The sequence below is a fragment of the Pipistrellus hanaki genome, assembly GCF_964339955.1.
Source record: "Pipistrellus hanaki genome assembly, chromosome: 5".
Taxonomy (NCBI): domain Eukaryota; kingdom Metazoa; phylum Chordata; class Mammalia; order Chiroptera; family Vespertilionidae; genus Pipistrellus; species Pipistrellus hanaki.
Window position 1 is genome coordinate 45,075,965 of NC_140507.1, and position 25,244 is coordinate 45,101,208.

At 40.8% G+C, this 25,244-nt stretch overlaps 1 protein-coding gene across 3 annotated transcripts in view; it reads right to left on the bottom strand.

Moving 5' to 3' along the window:
- The window catches only part of RNF150 (ring finger protein 150), a 160,440-nt gene that overhangs the window by 63,818 nt on the left and 71,378 nt on the right, over window positions 1–25,244 (bottom strand). For all 3 annotated transcript variants that reach the window (XM_084884269.1, XM_084884270.1, XM_084884268.1), the window contains exon 2: window positions 4,273–4,523. In XM_084884269.1, the coding sequence (XP_084740395.1) occupies window positions 4,273–4,523 (251 nt within the window). The remainder of the gene's footprint in view (window positions 1–4,272; window positions 4,524–25,244) is intronic.

Sequence of the window (25,244 nt, forward strand, 5' to 3'; positions counted from 1 at the left end):
CAGAACTAGCAGATGGAGAAATTCGAGTTTAAAAGAAAATGATAAAGTCCCCTCAACACCAAGTCTAAGAGGTCTTTCTCCCTGAAAAATCAGAGGACTCACAAAGGAAGGAAGATATGTTTCCCTTCATCTTTCTGGAAAAATGGCCTGAGGTATTTCCTTTCCCTGATGTGCCTTGAGACCACCCTCATTTCAGATGGTAATTCACATACACCTCCTTTCAGGAGAGAAAGGGCAACGTTTTGTGAGTGGCTGACAAAGGATAAGAAAGTCTGACTTGCCAGGGGCAGAGCGGATGTTATAGATACCTTGGAGAATACAGAAAAGTCCGCTTCTGAGATATAGATAATAGTTATGAAACTGGGGAGGCTAGAGTTTTCAACCTAAGTCTAGATTAACCAAAAAAGGGGAAAGCACCATAAAGTTTTAAAATGTAGTCAAATTTTGTATTTCTCTTTAAGTGACACCAAAACGACCAGGAAATATTGACTTCTAAATAAAAACACTGACTTACTTGCAACAATTTTCTAACCAGTATTACGGGATTTCCAAAATGCAAACTAAAGAGATGAGTAAAAACATAAACATTCTTAACAAAATGGTCCAACTAAAGCAGTTGTAGCTTTTGCAGTTGGTCTCTTCTGTCTTTGGGTGGTTACCTGCACCAAGAATAAAGGAGAGAAAAACCACAGGCCCTGCTCAAACGGAGCCTGATGTGCAGCCTGACTAGAGAACGGAGGGATTGGAACCAGAAGTCTGTCACCAAACCCATCCTTCCTTTGTGGTTGGTTCTCAGAAACGCAGACTAATGGGAGAGTTAGCGACCACCAGAGGTACATTTAAGGGCCACCTCGTACATTAAGGGACCACCTCAAGTTTCTAGAGGCTTTTTGTTTCAGAGGGTGATTCCTCTCCCTTGTCTAGGGGGTCCTACAGATTTTCTCTAACCCAACTAGATCCAAATCATGCTTTTTACTAAAGATCACTAGGAGTTGGACCATCTTAATAATTAGATTTATCCGTCAATTGAATCTAAATGAGTATAAGAAAGTGTTTACCAAGGTTATTGGTTCCTTGACAGTAGTGAAGACAAATGGTTTTATGGAAATTAAAAAAGAGCTATTTATTAAAAGAAGCAAGTCCTACATAAATGCCAAAGAAGATGGTAAATAATGGCAGACTCCAGTTCAACACAAGACACAAACCTTCTAAATATTAAGGAGATGGAGAAAAAGGAGACACTTTCCTCTTGTCCCCTTCTGTGTTATAAACAGACATGCAGTGAATATGATTAAAAACTAACTAGGAACATAAGGACACCAATACAGCATCAAAATCGAGTTTATGTTCCATCTTATCTGATTGGATAATTTTGTTTCATATTTGCCCCTTTTTACTGACAGCTGTATTTGATCATCACTATTCTCATCACCACCACCAAGTGGAAAAACAGCAAAGTGTTCTTACGGCCTAGGTCAGTGGTTGGCAAACTCATTAGTCAACAGAGCCAAATATCAATAGTACAACGATTGAAATTTCTTTTGAGAGCCAAATTTTTTAAACTTAAACTTCTTCTAACCTAATGCCACTTCTTCAAATTAGACTCACCCAGGCCGTGGTATTTTGTGGAAGAGCCACACTGAAGGGGCCAAAGAGTCGCACGTGGCTCGAGAGCCGCAGTTTGCCGACCACGTTCCTAGGTGAAGAAAGGAACTATAACCATAAACAGAGTTGATCCCAGTCATCTAGAACCTCATGTAGCCACGGAGTGACTCAGACACTTTCCTTGCTCGTAATACATAACAATGAGTTTTCCAGGCCTGGCTGATGCAACAGAAATCACTGCACAGCCAGTACAGCTGAGTCCTATGATGTAGGTCAGCATTCCGTCAATGTAGTAAAGTGGGTAAGGGAATTGGTCTGGTTGCCCTCACAATATGGTGACCTCACAGAATGATGACTTAAAGCTCTGCACACATGACATGAGGTAGAAACATTAGGGTTATCTTTCGTGGGAGGTGCATGGCTTGGATGTTAGAAGATCCAGCTTTCAGCCCTATTTATGTCACTAACTGTGTGACTTTGGCCAAGTCACTTCAACATTCTGGACCCCAGTTCCCCTCATTAGTAAAACTGTGTCATTTCCAGTTTTACCAGGTCAGGATTTTCTTCCACACAGAACAGAACTGGGAGACAAAGATCCCTGGGACCTGAATTATCTAAACATGGCAAGTCAATGGCTAACTATCTCATCGAATAGGTCACAGATATAACATACATTTTGCCTTTCCATCCTCCCGAGGGCTCTCTACGTTCTGCAGGGACACATCAGGGACTGAGTTGGTTGTCACTTTTTAGGAGATGGAAGCATCTCTGACCCCTGGGACACTTGGCATACTCCTTTCCCTTTCCGTCCCTCTTCCCCTGTGGCGTTCAAGTTTATCTTAAATACCACTGCATTTCTTGCTCCAGCTTAACTTCAGGACCAAATGTGCAAAGGAAATCAAAGGGCCACGGGCCATGTACATGCAAATACCAGGAAAAGTATTCACACAGAGGAGTACCTCTTTCAAGAAAGCTTGGTTGAATGTCATTACCAGGCCTCACATAAAACAACACGAGCCAGGTCTGGTTTCCTCGGATTAGCCTCAAAGGCAACATTGTTTATGAAAAACAAAAAAGAGCCTTACATCATTTATCTGATCTGCCCATGTTTGAAATTGCCATCCTCTACTGAGAGTCCTGTGGTTTTCAGAACACAGACCCAGTCTTTGTGTCGGAGATGGGGTATCCTAGGAGACAGAGGGACAGTGTCCCCAGCATCCCCAGCAGGCAGGCTCACCTGCCACAGCCACGGCAGGAATGCTGCTCGCTGCATCTGCAGGGTGAACAGCTGCCAAAGTGCACATCTGGGGAGTGAGGGACACATGGCTCCTTCACCTCCCGGAGGGGAAGGGAGGCTACCTGTAGTGGACATTGGCATTCAGTCGAGAATCTGTCATGTCCCTGGCCTACCAGGTAGCTCAGTTGATTAGAGCATCATCTGGATATGCCACGGTTGCCGGTTTGATCCCTGGTTAAGGTACACACAAGAATAAACCAACAAGTGCATAAATGGGTGGAACAAAGAAGTTGATGTTTCTCTCTCTCTTCTCTGTCTTTCCCTCTCTCTTCCTCTCTCAAAACCAATCAATAAAACAAAATTTAAAGAATCTGTCATGACCCTGTGTCTCCATCTCAAGAGTTTAAGAAGGGAAGTGATTAGTTGAGTAGAAGAACCCCTGAGCCTCCTTTGTGGAGCCCCTGGAGTGGGAGGATCTTAGACTAGATACTAGAAAGGACTTAACAACCAATCTTTACTTCTAAGGCCAAAAGGGCCAAATTTGGTCAGAAGGATGTGCTTAGTGTCACTTGTAAATTTTTTAAAAAAAGAGAAAACATGTCCATCAATAGGAGTTGGTTTAATAAATACAACATACACAAAAAAGGAAATGGTATCCAGGCATTAGAAATGAGAAGGGAGCTTGGACTGAGTGTTGATATAAATTAATCTCTAAGATACAGTGAGAAATAAGGGTACAGAGTTAAGGTGTACTATTATTTGTTCTCTCTCTCTTCTCTCTCTCTCTCTCTCTCTCTCTCTCTCTCTCTCTCTCTCTCTCTCTCTCTCTCTCTCTCTCTCACACACACACACACACACACACACACACACACACACACGAACGCACATGCATTTGCAAGCACATAAAATAGAAGAGAAGAAATTCCAGGCAGAGGACCTTGGTGATTAAGGGGCATACATGGGAAGGCAATTACTTTTCATTTAACTATTTTATACCTTTTTCAATTTATACCATGTATATATATTATCTGTTCAAAATGTAATAGCTTTTTAAAATAGCTTTTATTTACCTCCTTTTCTTCTATCCGCAAGGAGGAAATTTGGGCTTTTCCTAAATAATGTTGCCACTATTAGCATAATCTCAGCTCATGTTCCCTTTCTCCTTTATTATGTGCCTAAATAAAGACGAGCAATAGAAATATAGGACAAAACCCCTCCGTTTTACAGGACAACACTAATAAAACATCAAAATATATGTATTGGCGAAGGTCTGAAAAACTATGCAACAAATATCAATTGCTTATCCTGAGAGGGGGAAATCATAGGTAACTTTGGTCTTAGTTATTTTGTGTGATTTTCTAAGTTTATACAATAACATGTCTTATTTTTATAGTAATTTTTAAGTTTTAGAAAAACTTTTTGCTACTCACCTGGTTCCTGTCCCTGGCATTTGCATATCGAAACCTCTGGATATAATAAAAGACCAGCCACGCGAGGGAAATGATCATCAGGACGATGAAGGAGATGGAGACAAACACAACCGACGTGCGGCTCACGTATTTCTGCAAGTTCCGGGTACCGATGGTGATGTACATCGTCACGGTGATGTTTCTTTCCAGCAGGCTCACTATCTCCTTCCCTTTGGGCTCAGGAATCATTATCGCCACAATGTCTTCTACGCCTGTGGTGAGGGGGATGAGGGTGAGGGGATGAGAGAGAGCAGGAAACTAATGGTGAAATGTCCGGATAAAGTCACATACACCCACATAAAGACATTACTTGTGATGATTCTTTGCCAGATCTAACATCCAGGTGCAATTCTAAGATCCAACAGCCAGAAACTGAGTCAAATTTTCTCTTTCTTGCCGAAACCGGTTTGGCTCAGTGGCTAGAGCGTTGGCTTCCGGACTGAAGTGTCACAGGTTCAATTCCGGTCAAGGGCATGTACCTTGGTTGCGGGCACATTCCCAGGAGGGATTGTGCAGGAGGCAGCTGATGGATGTTTCTCTCTCATCCATGTTTTTAAACTCTCTATCTCTTTCCCTTCCTCTCTGTAAAAAATCAATGAAATATATTAAAAAAAAAACCTTTTTTTTCTCTTCCTTCAGCTACTTTGAGATGCTGATATCTTGACTATGAGAAAAGAACCCAAAAGGAACTCATAATTTTGGTAGCAGCGAGCTCATGATCAACCTACCCTTCAGCTGTCCAAGGTGTTGACCCTGTTAAATAAAGGCGGCTGCTTTCCAACCAGTCCAAGTTTACAGCCCTAAATTGCATTTCACAACCCTCCCATCCCCTGAAGTGAGGAAAAGGCACTCTGATCCCATGGCACAAAGGTCAAATACAGATTTTTTGCCATCTGTCTGCGACCTTTTTCTCTTTCCATCACTCAGACACTCTGAATACTTGGTCACAGATCTGTACTTACCATTTTCAAGTCAATTTTCTCCTATAGCGAGTAACCCAAAGCAACCACGAATAGAGTTCCTTAACAAGCTCTAACATGATCTGTTAACATAAAATAAATTGTCTCAGAAATATTTTTCTGTTTATTTTACCTAGTTCAATGTAAACAGCTTGTGCATCTCCATACCAAACCAGGGAGGATGGAGGCTTGAATAGGTAACTTCGGGATTATTTCACCTCCACTCCAAAATACTCCCGCCACAATGCCCCTATTACTGGGTAGTCTGAAGCAAGAGGGGCAACTTTCTTGGATCAGAGTTATCTGGGTCACTGTCCCTATTTCTTGTGACACTCAGCCTCTCAGTGAGGAGTTCTGGGGCCTCGACAAGGGGGTCTTTGGTAAGGATGTGAGACCAGCTCCAAATGAACCAACTTGGCACATCACTGTGAATATCAACTTCACTAGGATGGTTCTCAGGGATCTCCCCATTCAAATGTAGGCCCACAAAGCTCTTCCTGGGCCCCAATTTCCACATGGAGATATCCTATTCCCCGAGGTCACTACTAATTAAAGAGAGCAAATTCACAATGAGGACGTTGCAGTTTAGGGACAAAATTAAACACTGCCACAGCTGCTTAAAGCTGGCCTTATTCACAGGCTGTGGCCCGCCAGACTGAACTGCCAGGTTACAGTGGCTCAGGATGGTGCAAGTCTCTTAGAAGCTACTTAGGGCTTTCACTTGACCTTGATCTCTACGCAGGTTTTCAATCCTACATTCCTTGATTCCTTTACTCACTGGGGCTATACTACATTCCTTGATTCCTTTACTCACTGGGGCTAAATAAATCTTTTAAAAGTTAATGACATAGAAAGTTGTCTGTGTAGGCTACACCAATGATATCCTTTTAAAAAAGAAATCCCAGAAACCTTTGCATGGGCCCAGCTGTAAAATCTCAAAGCCACACAGTGTTTAGATTTAGCTGTCAACTTCTGGGAATTACTGAAACTGATGGCTTGAATTTCAACTTTGCAGAATTTACTGACAATTCCAATGCTCCTCTTTCCATGTTTACTTTGGTTAATGGCTGCATGTGGTCTGAGGTTTTGGGAGGGATTAAGGCTGCCAGCAGGTTTTGTCTCCACAGAAATAACTTCTTTGCATTGCAGACTAACCTGGCCTGGTGAGGCTCATCCTGGTGCTGTGGCCATCTTAGAGAGACTTAAGTGGTGGGTAGATTCATAACTTTTCACTTAATCCATCCCCTTACTTACATTTTTAAAGCTTATCTATTCAAAGCTCTAGAATAATATATTGTTTGAGAAGAGGATTTGGGGTTATTTATAAGACTTTGTATGCTCAGACTTGCACAAGTTTAAAATTTTGAATAGTCAAATCTTATCATTCTATTCCTTATGACTTTTAGTTTCAACTCTCTGCTTAGGAAGCTTTTCCACCGAAGATGATAGAAATATTCATTTGAAACTGCTTTTTGAAACATTTTAGTTTTACTTTTTACATTTAAATCTTGAACAACCTAAATGTGATTTGACAACAACACAACATGTATTGAGCCCTTATAATGAAACTAGAGGCCGGGTGCATAAAATTTATGTTTGGGGGGGGGAGCTCTCTCAGCACACTCTGCACCCTCTCCAATCTGGGAGCCCTTGGGGGATGTCTGCCAGTTTAGGCCTGATCCCTGGATTGGTCCTTAAACTGGCAGTCGGACATCCCTCTCACAATCCTGGACCGCTGGCTCCTAATCGCTCACCTGCCTGCCTGCCTAGTTGTCCCTAAATGCTCCACCCACTGGACTGGCTGCCTCTTACTGCCCCTCCCCCCTGCTGATCTGGTCACCCCCAACTGTCCCCCCTGCCAGCCTGGTTGCCCCTCACTAACGCCCCTGCTGGCCTGGTCGCCTCACACAGCCTACTTGTTCAGTTGTTCAGTCATCCCTCACTAACCCCCCTGCTGGCCTGGTTGTGAGGGCGTGAGGGTTAATTTGCATATTGCCTCTTTTTATATAGAATGTCAGAGGGGAGACAGCTAGGATGAAATTTATTTTCACCCTAAATTCTGAGATATATTTGGATCTACCTTTGGACTTTACTTCACTTAAAGGTTGATCCACTTTTTTGTGAACCTACATCAGGCTATTATAGTTGTCTAGGCTTTCAGCAAATTTACTGTCTGGTAGCCTACCTCTTCTTCTGCTAATTTCCCCCTTACACTCTTCCTTTTATCTACTTATAGGAAGAGACCATAAGGCCTAATGGGTCTCTGGAAATGAACAGTTTATTTCAAACCCCAGCTCAGCGTTTTAAAAATAGGCAACCAAAGATTGGACATCCACGAGGTTCTAAACTACTCATCATCCATTTTCAGGAACCTGAGGAAACATCCCCCCCTTTCCCCCCCCGTAGGGTAAAGTATAATTAACTATTTTAGACTGAGGTGCTTAGTTACACTACCTGTGTGGCTCATATCATTGCTCACTGCTCTTCATGGCAATGACATCTGCTCGGAAAGATGGGAGATGGCAGTTGGGAGGTTCTAGTCTCCCGGACTTTAAGTGTATTCATCATCCATATTCATAATGAATTTCTAGGACTGGTGATGGCAAGTAATGGATGGGTTTCTAGGGTATCTTTCCATGCACACTGGTTATGAATTGTGCATGGTGTGCATTTATCCCAGAAGAAATAGTCAACTTAGGCACACAGTCTTTCCCCAAACAGCACAAAGGAAAGTAGATCTGGATGACTTATCTGACCAGTTGGGTCAATGCACAAAGTCCAGGGCAAAAGGCTATGTGGGATCGAATTGTTATAATGGGACATGTGCACTGTGACTTATCAGACAGTTCCTGCTCTTTGCTTCATTCTGGAATGTGCAGCCGGCATCAGGGGAAGCCAGCAGGTTCTTCCCAGGTACACTGTGGTGTCATTGCTTCTGAGGGTGAATGTGAGGGGGGAAGAGAGAGAGGGAGGGAGGGAGGGAGGGAAAGAGGGAAAGAGGGAAGTAAGAAGGGAATACTGAGGAGGGGCAAAGAGGGCTGAAAGCTCTGCTGAGAGATCTTAGAGTGAATGCTCTCCTAAGTACCTAACCTATGACACACCAGAGGCTCTGAGACTCAGGGAAGAGAGTGAACAAACGGCATATTTTGTATGGGTCAACTCTACAAACAGGCCTTGCTATTTGGGCAATTCTATGATTACTGTGATGCCTAATCTGTTATCAATTTCCTCTTTTTTGCAAAATTATGTCAGCCAGCCATCTATTTTCCTCCCAAAGGCACTTTATACGTCTGGGCGATCACTGTTATGTAATGGTTGTGTATTCTGGAAAAGCTCCTGGAAAAGCTCCTTAACCGAGACTGTGACCAGGGCATGTATGTGACCTGGCTGCCAGACGGGCAGCAGGAACACCCTGTATGTTTAGTGCTTCCTTTTTCCCGGGAGAGAGCTCAGTTGCCACGACCTAATTTAGTCTGTGCAGATATGATGAAATCAAAACAAAAGTTAAGAAAGAATGTTTAATAACCAGGAAATCCTTTACTTTAAATTCAAAATCGGGTTGTTTAAATATTACATTGATAGAATGTCTAGAACATCAGCACAGGGCTAGACATTTACAGGGCCGGCAGCCCCATTCCTCCTTGTGCTTTCTGGGAGTGGGGGAGGGGTGGGGTGGTAACTCCCTCCTAGATTCCTGTGAGCAAAAACCCTTTCACTCCTCTGCATCCTCTTCCCTCCTAATCTTTACTTTAGTTCCACTGACAGCCCTTTAGAGTGTAGGCAATAATAAGAAAAGGCAGTTTCAATTTATAGATGTTTTCTATTTACACATTATATACTGCTTTTTTAATAGCTCCTGATAATTATCAATTCTCATGATGATAACACACATGAAATAATTTCAAGAACTGCAAAGTACCATATACTTGTAAAGTATTACAATTTTCCACATTAGTTTAAAAATACTTTTCGTAAACAGAGATGCCAAAATCCTAAATAAAGCATTTACAAATCAGCTCCAACAATCCAGTAAAAAAAATTTTTTTTCCTGACCAATGTGGGATTTATCCTAGGAAGGTGAGGATGATCGAACCTTAGAAAATACATGAGTGTTGCCAACATTGGTTTGGCTCAATGGATAGAGCATCGGTCTGCGGACTGAAAGGTCCTAGGTTCGATTCCAGACAAGGGCATATACATTGGTTGCGGGCATATCCCTAGTGGGGAGTGTGCAGGAGGCAGCTGATCGATGTTTCTCTCTCATCGATGTTTCTAGCTCTCTATCCCTCTCCCTTTCACTCTGTGAAAAATCAATAAAATATATTAAAAAAAAAAGAAAATACATGCATGCTTTGTAGTGCACCCACAAATTAAAGGAACAAAGCATATGATGATCTTGTATGTAGTTAGCTGTCCTCTAATCTCTTACACTTCAACAGTATTCGTGTTTTAGCGGGGCACGCGCTGCTCAGGGAGGTGTGAACCCTCACCGTCCCCTGTAGCTAGCGGTGGCTCTGAGATTAGTATTTGGCCATTGAGATGTGAGTGGAGTGTGTGTGTTAGCTACTCCATGGTCCCATCCGTACAGAACTGAGTATGTGCACCCCAGGCCCTATCTCCCCTTTTCTCTGACTTCAGATAGAGAGATGTGGGAACAACTAGCTTCTTAGAGAAGGAAACTATATGTTGAGGATGGCACCCATTCTTGATTCTTATTAAGGGCAATATAAGGAAATTTCCTTAATGTGAAGCAGAGCATATTACAGAATTAATTCATTAAGTGGAGAGGAAAACATTAGAACAGCACGCCCTTTCCCACCCATATTCTCTGTTAGTGATCTTATTGCTGGAGTCACTGAGAAAAATACCAGTCTTTTCTGTCCTATGAGTAAATGAGGTAATTCACAGTGAAGCACTTAGCATATGGCCTGCCACATAAGAACCAGGACATAGATGTTAAGTTTCATTAGTATCATTACTGTCAAACAAAGAAATGGGAATGCCTCGGCCCCATCCTTCTCATGGTACAATGAACCCTCAACTACAAAGGCCTAATCCTGTCAGTGCAAAGTGCCCTACTGGGCATAGTTCCTGGTAGTGTATGATTAGGGCACACAAGACTTTTATTTGAATTAACAGAAAAGCAAAGGCCCTCTTTCTCTGCTGGTCTTAAGCAGGACTATCTATCAGATTAAGTTGTAGCAGTTATTTTAGCAATGCACGGGGACAAGACTAGGAAAAGGGCTGGTACAGGAGGAGAGGCAAAAAGTCAGGACAGAAATAATCTGAAGACAGGACTTGAGCCTTGAACAAGCCATACCTAAAATCAGAACCTTTAGACTTTGCAATTATTTTGCTAAAGGCAGTTTGGGCTGAGTTTTCTGCCCTTTGCTCCCACATTATGTAAACATGTCCCAAACCAGAGTCATTAAATTTCATTACACTGTCATGTAATTTTTCAAGTGATCTATAATTTAATTTTATTTGAGTTCATTGTAAAATTCACCCTCATGTTTCCATCTGTGTACACTTTAGTAAAGAATGTCCATGTCAAGCAAAACTCTTGCTGTCTGCTTTGCATGAGTGATTACAAAACCATCCTTGCCCATAATGAGCAATCATGCTAGATAGCTCTTAAGTGTGTTCTGTCAGCTTCTCTATTTCAGGGTGCTATCCTGAACCAGGGGCCTTTCCTGAAACCCATGTATTACTATACTTGTTGGGAATGGGAAGGGTGTTATCTGGAACATAGTCTTATTCTGTAAAAAAAAGATTTTTTTTTTCAGGGATAAAAACAAATTCAGAGTAGATCTAGTTTAGGAGTGTAAACGTTTATTATTTGGGAACCAAACGAATAGTTTGTAGTGCAAGCCAACTGACATATTTCTCCAGAAGACCACTAAGCTCAATATATTAAAGGCTTACCTAGTTGTTGGGTAAAAGTTCCCCCAAAGTTTTGCTGAAAACTTGAAATATGTCAGACACTGGGTGTGACTGAAGTGCATTTCAATTACGCACTGGAACCCTTAAGTGGAGATTTGTCAGTACAGTCAGAGGCAGACACTCAATAACAATTAACTTTTATGAGATTAAAAAAAAATTAGAAGGTGCTAACAATAGCCAATTTTATTTTTCTTGATGGTTCTAGTAACTTAATTACCTCACAATATTGGCTCCTCGGCTACATCTGAGATGATCAATGACTCATGCTTTTTTTTAAAAATTCATTTTTTTTGGTTTACACATGTATAGAATTTTCTATGAATTTATGATAGCTGTAGGAGAAGTTATAAATATTAAATAAGGTATTTTATTATAGCCTCATCATGCCATTTTCTTAGAATATAGTCAGTGAATCAGACTTAAAATAAAACTTACTTCTAGCCGGGACCGGTTTGGCTCAATGGATAGAGCGTCGGCTTGGGGACTGAAGGGTCCTGGGTTCGATTCCGGTCAAGGGCATGTACCTTGGTTGCGGGCAGATCCCCAGTAGGGGGTGTGCAAGAGGCAGCTGATCGATGACTCTCTCTCATCGATGTTTCTAACTCTCTATCTCTCTCTCCCTTCCTCTCTGTACAAAATCAATAAAATATATTAAAACAAAAAACAAAAAACAAAAACTTACTTCTAGTCTTTGTAAGAATTTTAAATGGTTAAAAATGAAACCAAGGTTGAAATAAAACAAATCATTGAATACCAAATTGATTTTTTACAATGATTCAGTTTTATTGTTTTGATCCTCACCGAATGATATGTTTACTGTTTTTAGAGTGATGGGAGAGAAAGAAAGAAGGAAAGAGAGAGAGAGAGAGAGAGAGAGAGAGAGAGAGAGAGAGAGAGAGAGAGAGAGAGAACATCAGTGTGAAAAACATTGATGTGAAAAACATCTATGGGTTGCCTCCTGTATATGCTTCTACTAGGGATCAAACCCTGCAACCTAGGTATATGTCCTGATGGAGGGATCAAATATCAAATGTGCAACCTTTTTGGTGTATGGGACAACGCTCCAACCAACTGAGCACCCAGCCACGGCCAATTCAGTTTTTATTAAAGCAAATAATTATGCTTAAAGCACCATCTGTTTGTATATAAAATATTTTAAATTATCATTTTTAGTTTGAACAAAAACCAGTATACATGCAAATCTTATTAAGGAGCAGACCAGTGGAATCACGATAGGAAACCCTGAGAGACCAAAATCCCTCAGCATTTTTCTTTTCCTAATAATCTAATAAATGAAATGAAAAAGCAGAATCACTTAGCATAACTTCTAGTTGGGCGACTTAGGAAGAATTCCTACTTTTTAAAAATTCAGATTCATTATTTTCAAAAACTCTAATGGTAAATGCACTGACTAGTCTAAAGGATTGACTGAGGATTAAATGAGATAATGCATATAAAGAACCCAGAACCTAGTAAGTGCTCAATAAATATTGTTATTGTTATCATCAACCTCACCTATCAAACAATTATTTAAAAGATTCCAGGCAGTGTAAACCTTGCGTTTTGACCAAGAGAGGTAGTGTGGGGGTGGGAAGGAGCACAACGACCTTGGCTTCCACTGGAGCCCGAAACAAAGATTGATCTTCTGGACAACCTAGAGCACACGATTACTACACAGACTCCTCCAATAGCTGAGGACCAAGAGGCCCAGGCTGAGCAAGTTGTCATTTCTGCAACGTGAAAGGGTTAACTTTCCACTGCAATTGGTCAATGAAACGAATCTCTGAGGCAGAAAAATAGAGCACTAATCTTCAAAGGAAAAAAATGATCATAACTAGGGGTTAGCAACTAACGGTCCAACTCATATTATTCTCTTAAGGGGATAGAAAATACAAAATAGTTTAATTTTTCATTTGAAACAGATAATCAAAGCAAACCTGGACTAGTGTTTTGTTTTGCTTTGAATTACTGGGAAATATCACATCAATTATTCTCCACTACACTATTTTAATAATGTATGGCAAGAATTTAAAATTACAATTGACAATCACAGTATCTTAGATTTAATGAACTTACAGATTTTTTTTTTGTACAGATATATTTTTGAACTATTATGTACAATTATATAGAACAGAGAAATATACATGAAGCATCTCTTCTCACAACTTTCGCTTATTTGTTTGGCAGAAGTGACCTGGAATTCCCAACTTACTGCATCAGAATTTATGACAGAGGCCTGGCCAACATGGCTCAGTGGTTGAGCGCCGACTTATGAACCAGGAAGACACGTGCCTTGCTTGTGGGCTCGATCCATAGTAGAGGGCATGAAGGAGGCAGCCAATCAAAGTTTCTCTCTCATCCATGTTTCTATTTCCCTCTCTTTTCCTCTCTCTATCTCAAAAATAGGTAAAAACATATTTAAAAAATATTATAACAGAGATCTTAACCTAAACAGGAATCAAGAAGCCTGTGGGAGGAGCTCTCACATTCTGTGTCATTGCCAGGGTCCTACAGGAAGAACTCTATGCTAAACATAGCTCTAGGGCTGGAACACACCTCTCTTTGACTTCCTCTTTCCCTCTATAAGGTACTTCCTCTTGTTTTGGACAGAACTTGCACACTGATCACCATGTCTGTACTCTCTGGACTGCAATCCTTTCTTTTTCCCAAATAAATCTTGTGTGTGTGTGTGTGTGTGATAGTTTCTAGTCAACCTCTGTTGGTCAACAACTGCATAACTATTAAATGCACATTCCTTCACTGGATTCATCTCTGTGTTTCCTTTCAGTATTCTCCAAAGTTGTCTTCAGTAGTTTTGAAAACTAGAAGATCTCTCTCTACTAAAGATCCAGATTGGAAATTCTCTTTCTTAAGAGCAATTAAAGTTTACTATTTTAGTTTCCAGGGCTAGAAAATTCCACATAGCCTCACTGCTTCCCAAACCTGATTGCTTCCAAAGTGATTCTAACCCCTGGAGCACACAGGCCTGGTGTCAGCAACATTCCCAGAATCGCCCCCTTTTGTTTAATCCCTAACTTTCGAGCTCATCATTGTTGGAAAATAGGACTGAGAGGCCTTTATGCTCAGGTAATGTGGACCCAGTAGGAGTGTGAAGACAGGGGTGTGCTATCATGGTGGGGATGGTGGTGATGGCTTTCTGCTTATCTGTTCACCCAAAAAAAGCACTCATTTTCAGCTGACCACTGCAAGAGGTTCCAGATGTGGACAGAGCCATGAAAAGCTGCTGCAGAACCACGTTGTTCTACTTCCAGGTGCCACCCAGCAACCATCTGTAAAGTCCAATCTCCATATTTTTCAAAAGAGAAACCTGAGGCCCAGAGACTTACTCAAGACAAAAAGGGGGTTGGTGGCAGCTTGGAAGCAGGCTTTTAAAGATGTTTAGAAAGATGAATGCAACTGATTGCCAACAGAGAAATTATGATCTTACACATGGATGTTGTTATTTTGCATAAGCTAAGCTTACTGGAAGAAGTAAAATCCTTGAAATATTTATATTAACAAGAAGAAAATTCTGAAATGTCCTCAATTAAATTACAGATGGGAGGGTGAACGGAAGAAACCAGAGAGGTTAATCAGGTAACAGCTGCAGGCTGAAAACAGCAAAAGACCGATAACCTTCATGAATAGACTAGTACCTCCAAGCTTTGAATTAACTTCCATCCAGGTGGCTACTTCTGCAGTTATCTAGACAGAATAGCCAAGAAGCTGACCACTAGGCGCCACGGCATCTTGCTTTATGCAAGCAAGCCCCCCCCCCCCCCCAAAAAAAAACAAAACAAAACACACAGTGCCCTTATAGACTGCACCTGTACTAGAACTAGCTCCCTTTAGATTCTCCCATCACTTTATTTAGAGCTGATGTAAATTCTCTCAAAGCAACTTATATCTTTCTTCTCCAAATGGTTCATATTAAAGAGCCCTGTCAGCCCAGCAGATATTGTTCAGTGGTTGAGCGTCAACCTATGAACCAGGAGGTCACAGCTCAATTCCAGGTCAAGGCATATGCCTGGGTTGTGGGCTAGATCCAAAGTGGGGGATGTGCAGGAGGCAGCCAATAAATGATTCTCTCATCATTGATGCTTCTCTCTCTCCCTGTCCCAACCTCTCTGGAATCAATAAAAATATAATTTAAAAAATAAAGAACAAATAAAACAGCCCAGTCAATCTCAGAACACTGGACATGTTTTCTCCATCTAGCCCTGCCACTGCTGGTGGTCCTTTCTCACGTGCATAGAGCTCAATAAACATGCCTTTCACAAAAGCTTTTGGCTTGGAAAGCTTTGCTTAATGATATAGATAATTCTCTTTTGGGCTTTGATCATGTAATACCATTAACAATATACATTGTAAGGAAATGTGTAAATTGGAGCAGCAAATCATCATCTTTCTATTTCCCTTTTAGTGTTTTACCCCATGAAACACAAATCTTGAATGCTTTTCAATTATTGAGCACCTGGCCTTAGAGATGATAGTACTTGAAGCAAAGGATGTGTGAATGCTGACAGGCTGATTCTAGAAAGACCTAGCCAGTTCTGGGTGGCTGCTGAACATGAAAAGTAAGAGCATTTTTGCCTTCAGAGAGAGAGAGAGAGAGAGAGAGAGAGAGAGAGAGAGAGAGAGAGAGAGAGAGAGAGAGTTCTTAGACATGGGACTGATGTGACCACTAATTTATGTAAAAAGACTGTGGCTACTGGGAAAAAAAAAAGTCAAGAACCACTGAAAAAGAATTGTTGTTTTTTTCTTTTGAACCTGTTTTTCAGCATTTATTTGAATTTCCCAAATTCTAGATACCGTAGGTTACTCTAAGAAACACTGCTCATGCAAATCATCTTATAATTTACATCCATTGTGTAACATGTGTACAATCTGCATCCACCATGGAGCTGAAGGCCCATCCCGATGCCCTCGCCCTCGCAGGCTGTCCTTATGCTGTCTTCACAGCCAACACAGAGTGTCTGTTATTTGGCGCTAATCATTTCCCGTTGCTTATTCTGGAAATTACTACTTGTTCTCTCTTTTATAAACAACTCCAAAGTGAAACAAAATGATGGCTTTGTTCATCATATTAATAACTTTGATTTGGAAAATCATTTGCAGATATTAGATCTGGAGCCGCACAGCCAATTCCAACAGATCCCAGCCATAAAACTCCATTCCTCACTAGAAACATTCCACTCTGAATGTCAAGACTTCAGCCTTGAATAAGATTCTAGTGAAGGCAAAAGACAGTTACATATTTGGGTTGCTCAGCAACTGATAAAACAGCTTTCCAAATCTGAAGCAAACCAATAAATTCTAACTGAAATGTGAGAACAACAATTTTATATGGGAATCACAGTAACTAAATGATAAATTCAAAGAGTCAAGAAAAGCATGGTTGATTGTTCCAAGCACAGTGGTAGAATAAATTATTCCAACTGTGGAAAGACTGGAATCATGGGAATGCTCTTATCTTCAGGTAGTGCAAATCTTAAAGGGGTCATCCAAGAACCAAAATTCTTAAAATAATGCCAAATGCCATCCGAAAATACATACAACATAGTAAATCTGTCATGTTCCTAAGAGGAAGGGATTTTATTGAAAAATTCCTCAAGTTCTCAGATTCCCTGTCACAAAAGAATGTGCAGTAATGATTCCAAACCCAGTTCCATTTATTTAAAATGTTAGTACCTTGAGTATCTATATCTATATCTATATCTATATCTATATCTATATCTATATCTATATCTATATCTCTCTATCTCTCTATCTATCTATCTATCTATCTATCTATTTGTGTGTGATATATATATTTTTAATTTCTTTATTGATTAAGGTATCCCATATTTGTCCTCAACCCCCCATTGAGTATTTTTTTTAAGTGCCATATTCTTAACCTTCAGAATTCCCATCTGAGTACACAGGCATTGTCAGATAAACTTGTTAGGGTTAATGAGATAAAGCGTTAACCAAGGATTGGGAAGGGAAAAGGAAGATATCAGAAAGCTGCACAGTTGAGCTGTATCTTGGGGGAGGTGTGGGAGACATAAAGAGGCTGTAGCATGTCAGATGAGTGTTGGCACTGGCCTTGCTCCCGAGGCTGGTAGCAGGAGAGGAGTTTGGTCATTGCCAAAGCAGCTGAGGGAAAAGCACAGTGTACTCCACTTTTATTGCAGTGAGAGATGCTTTTCTCAGCATAACAAGGCTCTCTGACACTGATCCTCCCTGGCTGGGGGGAGGCACTCAGACTTAGCTATTTCAAAGGGTGAGCCAGGTTTGGAAATGAGAAATCCTTCTCCTGTCCCCAACCCGCCGACAACCAGGGAAGATGGTGTCAGTCCTGCGTGGTGAGGGGCTCTTCTTCTTATCAAGAGAGAAGAGCTGGGGTTTGGTAGTCAGTCTCCTCCGACCATAGGAATCAAGGGACATCCTTTGATTCACAGTGGCAGGGGGCCCAGGAGAGGATGAGAGATCATGTTCTGGGGAGTGAAGCATCTCCTCTCAGGGTGCCAAATCACCTTTATGAGTATATTAGTTTTCCCATTGCTGTGACAAATTACTATCAACTTAGTGGCTTAAGCAATACTAACTATTACCTCACAGTTTTAGAGCTCAGAAGTCTGAAAAGGGTGCCACTGGCTAACATCGGTGTCAGCAGGGCTGTGCTCTTTCTGGAAGCTCTTGGGCAGAAACTCTTCCTTGGCTTTTCCAGCTTGCATTCCTTGGCTTGTGGACACATTTACTCTACCCCCCATACTTCCTTTGTCACATTTCCTCCTCTCTCTCTGACTCTCATGCCTAAGGATCATTATAATTACACTAGTGGCCTGGTGCACAAAATTAGTGCACGGGGAGAGGGTTTCCTCAGCCCAGCCTGCACCCTTTCCAATTGAACATCCCTCTCGCAATCTGGGACTGCTGGCTCTTAACCGCTCACCTGCCTGCCTGATCACCCCTAACCAACTCTCTGCCTGCCTGCCTGATTGCACCTAACCACTCTGCCTGCCTGATCACAGGACAAACTTCCAGTGTTTGGTCGTCCGTTTGGTTGTTTTGGATGTTACAAATCCTGGCTCTTTATATATGTATCAATAGATTGGCTAATCCAGGATAATTTCTCATAAATCATACCTGCTTTATGCCTTATAAGGCAACATATTCACATGTTCTGAAGATGGGGGTGGGGGAGCATTATTCTGCTTACCAGACTGAAGGTGGAAGTAAGACATATTTCTGGAGGGGCCTACCAGAGGCATGCAACTGGAGCCAGATCTTTCTGGATTATAGTGAGGACCCCAGAGTTTCCCAGGTGTTTACATGGCTGGCGAAGTAAGATTATTTATGATAAGGCCTTAAACCTGCTGGAATAGACTGGCTTCAGCCAGAGGCTAATTTCAATAAATGTTAAAGCTATTCTTTCTCAAAGTTGAGAAGGGTAATTAATCCCTGTCTCCCTTTCCTCCTTGCCCCCACTAGCTGCTATCTCACACCCCATACTCCAAACTTAAATCCTAGCACATGAGCAAGATCCTGGGGACAGAATTTTGACTAAGGCAGTGATACTCACTCCATGTAAAACACTGGCTAGGAAGGATTACAGGCCTGGTTCGTTTTGGCATGAAAAAGGTTGCATGTGTGGGGGTTTGTTGGCATAATAGTGATAATTTGCCTCCAAGGGCCTAAAAATAGCTGCCACCAGCCTCTGAGAATGTAAGAGATTTCCAAATAATTATTCGCTCCATCTAGCCCCCTCTAGACCTTTGCATGCAGCATGGAGGCACGCATTCATGCCTCCAGACTCCGGGAGACCTGCTCACGGAAAGGATAAAAAAGGAGCCAGCCAATTAACCATATTTGGAGTGGAGATACAAGGATCAAGTGTCGCAAACTGAAGGCAGATTAACATCTCCCCACACGAGGAGTTACTGGGATGTCTGGAAGGCAATGGCCCAAAGAATCTGAGAGGAGAGACAAGCCTGGGACTAGGCTGATCTGTGTGTGTATCAGGCCAACAATGCAAGCTAAAGGCGAGAATACAACTAATCAGGAGATCAATTCTTAATAAATGTTGGTTGCAGAGCTGCTACGCGCGCGCGCGCACACACACACACACACACACACACACACACACACACACCTTCCATTGCCTATTTAATCAGCCCTAACAAACCAAAACTGGAAGCTAATAGCTAATATTAAACAGTGAGTGACCTTATTGTGGTGGCTGGCCACACAACAAAAGCCACATTTAGAAGGCATCAAGTCCAAGAAAAGTAAGGACTGAGAGTGAGGAAATCTAGGCTATGAACAAATGAAAAAGGTTTTAAGTATTCCCTGAAGGTAGCCCTGAAGGGCAACATGATTCATTGCCAGGCTTGGAGAGCAGAGAGCAGGGCAGATTTTTCACTCAAGGCTGTCACCCATCTGGTTTTCACCTGGATTTAATCTGGATGGAAGCTTATGTTTAATCAACCTACTACTCTTTATTGAGTGCTCAGCACTACTCAGTGTTAGCAGATAGTACGAGATAGTGGAAAATAAATTTGATCTGGAATAGTTAAAACTAAAAGTCCTGCCTTTATTCATGGCTGTGTGACCCACACATTTAATTTCATTGCATCTCAGTTCTTTTATCTCTATGATAAAATAATAATAATATTGTATATTAAGTATGCATTAGTTATCTATTGTAATTATACATTACTAATAATAATTTACATACACTTGAGAATTTATTATTATTACTAGAGGCCTGGTGCATGAAAATTTGTGCACTGGGGTTGCGGGGGGGATGTAGTCCTGCTGGTAGGCTAAGCCAGTTGGTGGACATATGTTCGCAGTCTGGGACCCCTCGCTCCTTATGGCCCATCTGCTCGCTGCTCCTCAGCACTGCCATGGAGGCAAGAGAGGCTCCCACCACCAATGCTGCACTCACAAGCTGTGAGCCCAGCTCTGGCTGAGTGGTGCTCCCCCTGGGGAGCACACTGACCACCAGGGAGCAGCTCCTGCATTGAGTCTCTGCCCCCTGGTGATCAGTGCGTGTCATAGCTACTGGTCATTCTGCCGTTCAGTTGATTTGCATATTAGCTGTACATACCTTCTGACACTGCACTTCCACTTTTAAAGAAATCAATCCGACATATGTTTATGTATGTATATATGTGAAAAGCATTCTGTTAAAAAAAAAAGTATTCTGCAGCCCAGTTTGTATATTTGATAGAAATATAATTGAAAAATCTAGAAATATAACCTTAGAGGCCATCAATAGGAGACTGGATAGAAAACGGTGGTATATCCTCAATGAAATATTTCATGGATTTTATAAAATGTGAAGTATACAATTGGCTCCACATGCACTAGTTTTTGAATAATTGTCAAGATTTATTATGTAAAATAAGTAAAGTATAGAACTGTGCATACAATGCTATTATTGGTGTAAAAATAAAAAGACTGTCACAGATGGCTTGTCAATGCAAAGACTTCCTGCATCAAAGTAAAAGTCACCAGTGACAGATTAGGAGAGAGGAGAGGCACCTGCACTTGTCACTATATATCTTTTGAGTTCTGTATCATACTCATGTATTATACATTCAACAATTACTTTAGAAGTGCCATTTGGTGGCCCCATGCTTTTAAAGACTCCAAGTAACTGCATACCCTGACTTCAATTTAGGAAGCTCTGGTGCACAATGTTCCCTGAAGAGACTCAGTTGAAATTGCTTCCTGGTAGATAACAATGCAAAAATAAAGTCCAGCTTGAGTCTAGTTCAGTTCCCTGTGGACTTTGTTTAATGGTTAGGTACTGCTATGGACTGCATTGTGTCTCCTTCCCCAAATTTATATGCTGAAGCCCTCACCCCAACGTGACTGTATCTATTGTAGAAACAGCCTTTAAGGAGGTAATTAAGGTTAAATGAGGTCATAGGAGTGAGGCCCTGATCTGATAAAACTGGTGTCCTTCTAAGAAAAGAAAGAGATGCCAGAACTTTCTCTCTCTCTCTCCAACACGCAAGACACAGGGAGAAGGCAGCCATCTACAAGCCAAGGAGAGAGCCCTCACCAGAAACCAATCCTACTGGCAACTTGATCTTGGACTCTGAACCTCAGAACTGTGAGAAAATAAAATTCCATTTTTTAAGCCACCCAGTCTGTGGTATTTTGTTGTAGCAGCCCAAGCAAAGTCAGACAGGTACCATCATGAACTATAGTCAGAGTAAACCAAGCTCAAGTGGTAGTTGTAATGCCTGGCCTGCAGAGGAGCAATGGGCTGACACACAGTAACACAGCCCTACAGAATGTGTGTAAGTAGCCTTGGGTCCTAGTTCCCGGGTTGTCCCTGGGACTTTGACCTTGAACTATCAATCTCTGTAGGATGTATCAGAAGAATCTCTAAGTCCTTTTCAGCTTGTGGGTACCAGGATCAGACAGCAAAATATGCCACTGCCAAGAGTCAAGTTCACATGCAAAAACAGTGCCATTTCAGACTAATGAAAGATAAATAGTAGATTGTAATCCAGGAATTCCTTATCAGTGTGAGCAGATCTACTTAGATCTCTAAGCCTCACAGAGGTGTGGCTGCGGACACAATCTTTCTCATTCTGACTTCTGTTAGCCTTCTCAAGGCAGGGAAGGCAGAACATGCTGGACTTTGAGAATTTACTACTCTGAAAACCCACCTTTCAGAAAACTTGACATTCCCAAACAGGGCAGTACAGAGGCACTCTATCCCACAAACAGGCAACTATGACAACTCCTGTTGCTATAAAAGGAAGAGAGATGCTGCTAAGCCAATCACTAAAACACACATTGCTCAGGTATTGATACCAAAGAGGAAAGTGAAAGTGACTCTGCTGGTGGGCAATCCAACACTTGGAAGAGAAAGCTCCAGGATCCACTTCCGGTGAAAGAGCAATATTGAAAAGCCGACTGAAGCACAGATGCTTCTTCTTCTTCTTTTTTTTTTTTTTGTCTAAGATTTGAATTCTTATTATCAAGGGTATATATAACATAGCAACACCTAGGAACAGATACCCTTATGGTCTTATGGTTTGGGCATGGAATAATATTCCTAATGACAATGAGGCTAAAAGAATGGCACTTTTGTTACCAAGATTTGGAGGATGTGGCTACAAGAGAAAATATGGCCCAAGATTGTGGGTGGCAATTTCATAATATTGAACTCACCCTGAACCTTGGACAGAACCCATTTCCATTGTATTCATTCATAGCAAAGCTGGTGAAAGAGCTTTATCAGATTAGGAGTTGAAATGAACTTGAAAACCAGTTTTTGAAGACAAGCAAGGCTCTTTAAAGAATTGGTTTAGAAAATTCTGCCTCCAAATCTCTCCTAGTGAATAGTTATGAACACAGGGCAATCTTTTATCTAAGTGAGTAATTAAAAAACAGGAAAGAGAAAATATTTAAGCACAAATTTCATAAATACATTCTAGATTCCTTGGGTCAGTACATGTAAAGGACAATCCTCATTACAGCTTTAAACCTGTCAAGTCCCTAGAACTTTGGATGCAAGAGCAGGTTATCCCTTAAATCCTTATTAAATACTGTAAGTACACAGACATATTGGCTTACCAACAAATAAATTTCAACTTGAGCAATGTCAAATTGCCATGCAGGTGGCAGACTAAGTTAAATAATTCTTTAAGAATATTAAAAGTAAATACAATAATATTTTCAAGCACAAGTCAGAAGATCTTGAAAAGTAAATCAATTTCAAGATAAATATAAGTGCCTACTCTGAGTTAAAATTTTTATCTTTGTTCTTGCCACACGCGTAGGTCAAGACAGGGGTCATGGGATTTTTTTTTTTTTTTTAATTTGTCTCCCCACACCTTAAATGAGGGGGGAAAAAAGGTTTTTTTTTACAATTATTTTTTTTAAAAATGAATCAAACATTCAAATGAGTAGTTGCTTAAAATGTTATATTTCAACATGATGTTGTTTGGGAGGTTTCATAAATGGTAATCCCTGGCCATAGGCGTCCTTATTCAAAAGTTATTTCAGCTGGTTAGAATTACAAATGGCAACAAATATCAATATAAATAAGTTTAACAAGTCTTAAGCTATAATAACTATCAGAATGACTCATTCAGTACTAATTTATCTGTGACCTTCTGAAAATTGCTACACAGAAAAGAAATTAAATAAATTAACCTGATCTAACTTACAATTGAATAATTATGTTGGAAAGATGTTTGAGGTGCACAGATTTAACCCATTAAGACACAGGCCAGGTATTTCCCATACCTATGTTTATGGAAAACTTTCAAGAGATTATATTCCACTCTGCTTACAGTTGTAAAATGCAACCCATCTTTAAAACTCTAACTGGAAATCCCTCAAAAACGAATTGAATTTTGTGTTACTCCATCAAAGCCTAGTTCTCTGAGTAATTTTTCTCTCTTCTTTAGATACGCTTTATATATACTTCTTTCTTTGACTACTTTCTACCTCCTCATATTTCCAAGTTCTTGCTCATTCTTGAAATATTCCCTTCTCATTTATCCTCACCACTCCTTTCTCTCCTGTCTTTTCTGTTTCAGTAAATTATACCACAGAGATTTTCTCAATTATAAAAGGCAATGAAAACATTAGTTTAATAATCTTCTAAGAGAATTAAAACTATAACCAAATTTTATAAAACTAACTTTCATAGTAATAAATAACATCTGTGAAATAAATTAGATGTGAATGATATATGTGTGTTTATATCTATATGTGTATATGTTTCTATCTACAATATTGATTTAGACATCACCTGAAATCATTCTGTGTACGAGTCCCCACTTTATTTGGGAAAATACAACATCTCAGCTCTGCTTAAGAAAGCAAATAATTTTATCACAGATTATTATACAGTGAAAGCAGCATTAACTGAAGTTACAATTTTGAGTGTTAAAAATGCTTTTCACCTTGAATATGTTTATTGTCAATGCCACATGCGTAACAGTCTTCACTGTATTCGATTAAGCTCACACTATGACAGGTTATCTGACTCCTCCCATGGCTCTATCAACAGTCTCTCATTCAAGAACAGATCTATGCCCTTTTTTATTTTTAATTTAAATTCTTCATTGTTTAAAGTATTACACAAGTCTCCTTTGTTCCCACATTGACCTCTCCCAGGCCACCCCCACCCAACAGCATGTGCCCTCACTACCTCCCCTCATTCCCGCCTTCCCTCTAGGTTGGACAGTCTGTTCAATGCTTCTATGACTCTGGTTCTATTTTGGTTCCTTAGTTTATGTTGTTCATCTTATTCCACAAATGAGTGAGAATATGTGATATTTATCTTTCTCTCACTGGCTTATTTTGCTTAGCATAATGCTTTCCAGTTCCATCCATGCTGTGGTAAGAATTCCTTCTTTTTTTTTTTTTTTTATAGCAGCATAGTATTCCATTGTGTAGATGTACCAGAGTTTTCTAATCCACTCATCTGCTGATGGGCACTTAGGCTGTCTCCAAATCTTAGCTATTATAAATTGTGCTGCTATGAACATAGAGATGCACATATCCTTTCTGACTGGTGTTTCTGGTTTATTGGGATATATTCCTAGAAGTGGGATTACTGGGTCAAATAGGAGTTCCATTTTTAGTTTTTTTGAGGAAACGCCATATTGTTCTCCACAGTGGCTGCCCCAGTCTGCATTCCCACCAGCAGTGCACAGAGGGTTCCCTTTTCTCGCCTCCTCTCTAGCGCTTGTCATTTGTTGATTTGTTGATGATAGCCATTCTGACAGGTGTGAAATGGCACCTCATTGTTTTGATTTGTATATGATGTCAACACTTAATCCATCTCCCTCCCCCACCTCCTTCCTCTCCTCACTATCTTAAACTATGCCACACTGAATGATTAAGAGCGTGGGTCAAAATGATGTGATTACATAAACACCCACTATTTCTGTCTTATGGAAATGCTTCTGGCGAGTTGCTCAATGCATCTCAGCTCAGAGAATGCATCTCCTCTCTGGGTTTGCATCGAGAAGAATACCGTTTGGCCTAATCTCACCAAGA